General features: G+C 40.0%; 2 protein-coding genes across 6 annotated transcripts in view; both read left to right on the top strand.

The window, feature by feature from the left end:
* Window positions 1-2,446, top strand: part of LOC107727804 (transmembrane protein 51-like) — an 8,756-nt gene extending 6,310 nt beyond the window's left edge. For both annotated transcript variants that reach the window (XM_016537797.1, XM_016537798.1), the window contains exon 3: window positions 685-2,446. In XM_016537797.1, coding sequence (XP_016393283.1) covers window positions 685-1,108 — 424 coding nt within the window. In that variant the 3' untranslated portion in view covers window positions 1,109-2,446. The remainder of the gene's footprint in view (window positions 1-684) is intronic.
* Window positions 2,447-4,344: 1,898 nt separating this feature from the next.
* LOC107727803 (ski oncogene-like) overlaps window positions 4,345-5,951 on the top strand; it is a 34,823-nt gene continuing 33,216 nt past the window's right edge. For 3 of the 4 annotated variants that reach the window (XM_016537796.1, XM_016537793.1, XM_016537792.1), the window contains exon 1: window positions 4,347-5,537. In XM_016537796.1, coding sequence (XP_016393282.1) covers window positions 4,641-5,537 — 897 coding nt within the window. In that variant the 5' untranslated portion in view covers window positions 4,347-4,640. Of the gene's footprint in view, window positions 5,538-5,951 lie in introns of all 4 variants that reach the window. The other variant, XM_016537794.1, reaches the window with a different exon arrangement.

Here is a 5,951-nt window from a genome sequence, read left to right as displayed (position 1 = left end):
AGAATTTGTCACTGACGATTCAAACGCGAGTTTTGGTCAGTGTAGAGTAGCGTTTTTAGTTTGTCATTTCTCCGATCACAAATGCAGACATGGTTTTATGTTCGGGGGGCGCGGTGCGATGCAACGCAACGCGTAAAAAGACAGTATAAGTCATTATAATCCGTAATTATGGATACAACAAATGCCAAATCCCACTGGATACAACAAATGCCTCGTTTGTAATGGGTTTTAATGTTTTTGTCTCGTCGCTCCGGCCGGGACAAGGCATCACAATATGGTAAGGGGCGTAATATTTCCGTCACAAGCTTGAGGTATTCAGCCAATCACAACGCACTGGATAGCTGGCCAATCAGAGCACACCTCGCTTTTCAGACCGATGGGCTTTGTAAAATTCGACGCGTTTCAGAAAGGCGGGGCATAGAGGAGCAACAATAATGTACAGTATGTGGAAAATAATGTGTTTTTTTTTTTACCTTAAACCTCATAAACACATTTCATTACACCAAATAATGTTCTTTTTAGCAACATCATATGACCCCTTTAAATAAATATAAAAAATATATATATCATGATAATATCATGCATCCCTAGTTTTGTTCAGATCCATCTAGATGAAGCATATTGACCAAATATTATGTTTACCTGCATGCAACTCATGTCATAATTTCTCTGTGTAAATATTAGGTCAACTGATGAACCAGCGCCCAACTATGATGTTCCCACCTATGAGGAGGCGGTCACCAGCGGAAAGTACCCTGTTTGGCAGAGCAACTTACGACAGAGTTACCAGCTGCCCTCGTATGAGGATCTGATTGGTGCTGTTGAAAACGAAGGCCAGCAGCCTAGAGAAGGTAATGGCCAAGAGGCCCCTCAGCCAGCTCCTGGCCCCGAACCTCAGCCTGCAGCACCCGTCCGCAGCAGCAGCAGGGCCAGTCGCATCCTCAGACCTTTCAGAGTGCGCAGGATTAAGTCAGAGAAGCTCCACATGAAGGATATTCGTTTGAATATCCAAAATCCTGGACAGAGTGTGGTGGTGACCATCGAACCACTGACCCCACCACCACAGTATGAGGACAAGCCCCCTCAACTACCCACAGAAGCAGTGTAATGATTTCGATCACTGGATTTTGTTGAGTGTTTGCATCTGTGGGTTGTTTGAAAAATGTTGACTCATCTGTGCAAAAGCGGAAAGTTTTAGTAAGAGCTATAAATGTGTCTCAAAATCTGCCAAATTATGAAATAGGATACGTTTATGTGTGCTGTCAGTTCTTGGACAAAACACTAAAGCCTACTTGAATGTTTTTTAACAAACTTTTTTATATTTGAAGAATGGATTACAGTAGTGTATCGTATTTTTTATTTAAAACTGTTTGAGTAAGGAATATAAATGCCACAGCGCGTCTCTTGAGAGCGTCCGAGAGATTTACTTCACAGTTTACTTCCAAAGAACTACATTGTACATTGCAAAAAAGAAAAAGAAAACAAATTCTTATTAAAGAATAACTTACAGCTGAAGAATCCATCAAACTTTTGTTGCCAAATGCTAATTACAGTTTTTAAAAATTACTTTTTCATAAAAAAAACTTAATTATTCTAAATCTGAATGTCCAGTTTTTCAGCTCAATTTTTTAATTCTGAATATATAATAAATTTGAACCAGATAGTGTGCTGATGCAGCCATAAATTGCAGGGATGCACAATTATTTAAAAAGGCTTAATTCTCACTAATTTACTTAACTAATTTATTCAGTGCCACTCCAATTAATCCAATTAATAATGTAATTAATATTTCAGTGTGTTTTTGTTAACAATGTGTCACTGTTCTGTCTGCAATTAACTTTGTATTTTTTATTTTTTTTTTATGTATTGCTCATTGCATTTTAAGGGTGCAAAATTAAAATGTATTGAAATAGAATGAAATTAAAAGTATTCTTAAAACTCATAGGAAAATTTAGTGTAATATGTTAGAACAAATTCTGCATTAATATAAAATTCTAATAAGTGATTTAAAAACAAGGGTCTGGATAGCAAACAAAAATGCACCTTGGGGGACTTTGGTATCTTGGGCAACTCAACACTTAATTTCTGAAGTGCAAATTAGAATTTTATAGATGGACTAACTATTTCACATGCAGTTTGACTTGACAAACAAGCCATCATGCTGCAGATTGACCATTTTCAATGACAAAAATGTTGTTAACATTCTTGTTAACCAAACTGAACATGGTCCTGTTGATGTCATTTTGTATGTGAGCTAAATAGCCTTCAGTTTAATTGCCTTTTAATTCAGTTTATTTTATTAAGGTGTAAAATCTTGGAGAAGGGATGGATTTGTTGTAGATTTACTTTTGACAAAAGGAATTGATACAGGTGATACAGGTAATATTTTAAAGCAGAAAAGCCCTGTACGTAATTTATTTCTTGCGGGACATAATAAAATTGTTTAAATCTGTGTTTTTGTTCATCTTTATGGTTTCCCCAAGTTGAAAAATAATGTCTGCTGATTTGTAGTGCCACCTAGTGGCTCAGAATAGTACAAACAACATTGAGTTACAGTCAGTGATGACAAATTTGATCGCACTTTTCCAGCCTAACATTTAACAGCTGTTGTTTGACGTACTGTACTGAATAATCATTTAGGTCTTTCAATATCATGTTTCTCACTTGCCTTTTTGTGACTAGTCTAGCAGAGTGGATGTGGTAGCTTACGAAGTACGGCATGAAGGTGAGTCAATGATGAAAGTCATTGTGTAGTGTACCTTTAAAACAACAGAACACAATTAGGCCTATTTATCTTTTCCCAGTTGAAAATGTAGCCTATTTTCCCAGCCTACTCTCACCTATGTTTTCTCTGTCATTTCAGACGTCCGCTTGTGTGTGGAGTGAAACCTAGGGGTCTGTAGGCTATAGTGACAGGTATTTGAAGCCAAATGAAACTGCATTCATGAATTGCCCCCAAGAGCCTAACACAGTCAATCAGTTATTACATGAACCAGGATTTCATAAAACGTTGATTGAACTAAGGGCTGAATTTCAAGCAACTCCACTTTATAGGCTTATGTGCCAAAATGAACTATTAGACAAATGCTTGCCATTTTTAAAGTTCCATGAAAAACTAATTAAGCTGTTACAATAACACCCAATCCAAACAAATCAATATGAGTTATGGCTTCACTTTAGAACATTGGTCATAATGACAATTTGAGATAAAAATGTCAAGTCTGTCATAGCTTGATTTTTGTCCAAAAAGTATCAGAATGAAGCAATATCACACTGAATATTATTATAAATAAAAGATTACTATTTTAATTTATTTTAAAATGTAATTTACTCCTGTGATGGCAAATGTAGCCTATTTTCAGCCGCCATTACTCCAGTCTTTAGTGTCACATGATCCTTCAGAAATCATTCTAATCTGCTGATTTGCTGCTTGTAACATTTCTTATTATGGATGATTAAAACAGTTGTGCTGCTTAATATTTTTGTGGAAACCGTTATACATTTTTTTCATGATTCGCTGATGAACAGAAAGATCAAAATAAACAGCATTTATTTGTTTTTTGTTTTTTTTAGCGTTACAAATTCCAGCTGTGTCCTTGCGAAATCACTGACCTCGAAAGTAGGCCTAGGCTATAGCCTACGTTTCAGACAAAATGTAATTTGTACATTTCTATTCGCTGTATATTTTTAAAATTGCGTAACACTTTAAATAACTTTGGCTTAAAACATTATTAGTTGTAGCCTATTATTTATGCGGCAATCTGTAGGCTAATGTTTTATTCTCATTGGTCCTAATAATAATGACATTTAATAATAGTGTAGTGTACCTTATGTTGGTTTATTGTTTAATTCGTTGTAATGTTTTTCTTAGTGGGAACTTTAGCCTAATCTACTTCAAATCATGTCCGTGTTTATAAACTTGCGGAATAATGTACAAGATTTAGCTATTAATTTCACGATACTTTGATTCATATATTTTCAAATTCAAATGTACATAAACGACTGCTCTTGCTGTTTATGTAATGTTAATGACCTTTAAAGTTTGTTAATGAAAGTTACTATAGCCGCTGTAAGTACACTCCTCCTCCCGCTGCTCCGCTGCAATGGTTCTACGTGTAGTCTGTGTTCCCGCTTTTGCAGCTGCTCAGGCTGCAAGGGGAGGGAGAACTTTTCATGGAACAGCCAGCCCAGGGAGTCAGTCACATTCCTGGCCGGGATTCAATGACTGAACCAGACACAAACAAACACTGAGAGAGAGAGGGAGTGTGTGTGTGTGTGTGTGTGTGTGTGTGTGAGAGAGAGAGCGAGGGAGAGAGAGAGACTCTCACACTCTCATAGTAAAGCGGAGGCAACTGCGCCGACGAGTTTTACACAAGGCACACATTTTGTGCTTGAGTTGCAGCGGGTCTGTGATACAGCCGGATTGAGAATTACATTTCGTTCAAAACTTTACACTTTTGGGAGGATTTTCTCGTCGCTCGGAACTCTGGTTCTTTCTGGTACGAATTAAGATTTGAACATGAAGCAGTTGAATGGATTACAAGGCGGCGTTGTACGCTTTCCGAACTGACATGGACTGTAGCGACTCTTTCCGTTCACGTTCACCGAATCTGTTGTGATCAGACTGCCCAGGTTTAAACATGGAGGCTCCCTCCAGCTTTCAGCCGCATCCAGGACTTCAGCAAACTCTCAAGCAGTTTCACTTGAGTTCCATGAGCTCCCTCGGTGGACCGGCAGCCTTCTCGGCCCGGTGGCAGCAGGACATGCTGTTCAAGAAGGACGGTAAGGGCGCCGAGGTGATGGTGAACCTCCCCGCGCAGACGCCCCCGGTCATGCCGGGGCCCCTCTTCATCCCGTCAGACCGCTCCACCGAGAGGTGCGAGACGGTCCTGGAGCGGGAGACGATTTCGTGCTTTGTGGTGGGCGGCGAGAAGCGCCTATGCCTGCCGCAGATCCTCAACAGCGTCCTGCGAGACTTTTCCCTCCAGCAGATCAACTCGGTGTGCGACGACCTCCACATCTACTGCTCCCGGTGCACGGCGGACCAGCTGGAGATCCTCAAAGTTATGGGCATCTTGCCCTTCTCGGCCCCCTCATGCGGACTGATCACCCAGACCGACGCCGAGCGCCTCTGCAATGCCCTCATCTACGGCGGCACGTTCCCACCGCACGCCGACAAAGAGTTGTCGTGCTCCATCGAGCTGGAAAGAACGGAGAAGAGCTTTAAAGTTTATCACGAATGCTTCGGGAAGTGCAAGGGCCTGTTCGTGCCAGAGCTCTACACGAGCCCCAACGCGGCGTGCATACAGTGCTTGGACTGCAGGCTCATGTTCCCGACGCACAAGTTCGTGGTGCACAGTCATAAACGGCTGGAGAACAGAACCTGTCACTGGGGCTTCGACTCGTCCAACTGGAGGGCTTATATTCTTTTGGATCAAGACTATAGTGAGAAAGAGGAGAGCAGCACGCTGCAGCAGCTCCTCAATGAGTTAAAGAGAAAATTTGACTTGGGGAACAAGCACAAGACATCTTACAAGGTGAGCTTAACTCTTAAAAATGCATGGAAATATTACGATAAATCTAAATCTGGACCGTATTACTCCAGATAGTTCACTCCCAAATATTGATAATAAAAATGATCAATGGTGTGTGATGTGATCATTTCATGTGTTGTGTTGTGTGTATTTTACTTTATTGATTCTCATACACTTCTATTGACCTTTCTCTTTTTGTCTCTAATCATACAACACCTATTACACCTTGTGCCACCTCAGAAAACTGTCCTATAGATGTAGCTTTGCTTCAAAACCCAGATTTTACATTGGATATGACATAGTGCCTGTGCCAAAATTGTTTATTGTGCCAAATCAAGCAAAAACTGTTTTCATGTAAAACACATTTCTCTTCAGTTTCACTGTACAAAACACATACACAAGCCATACTTTTCCTCA

Source organism: Sinocyclocheilus rhinocerous, unplaced genomic scaffold (assembly GCF_001515625.1).
Source record: "Sinocyclocheilus rhinocerous isolate Xijiao unplaced genomic scaffold, SAMN03320098_v1.1 scaffold576, whole genome shotgun sequence".
In the NCBI taxonomy this organism is placed as follows: Eukaryota; Metazoa; Chordata; class Actinopteri; order Cypriniformes; family Cyprinidae; genus Sinocyclocheilus; species Sinocyclocheilus rhinocerous.
This window is presented reverse-complemented; position numbering and strand designations above follow the sequence as displayed.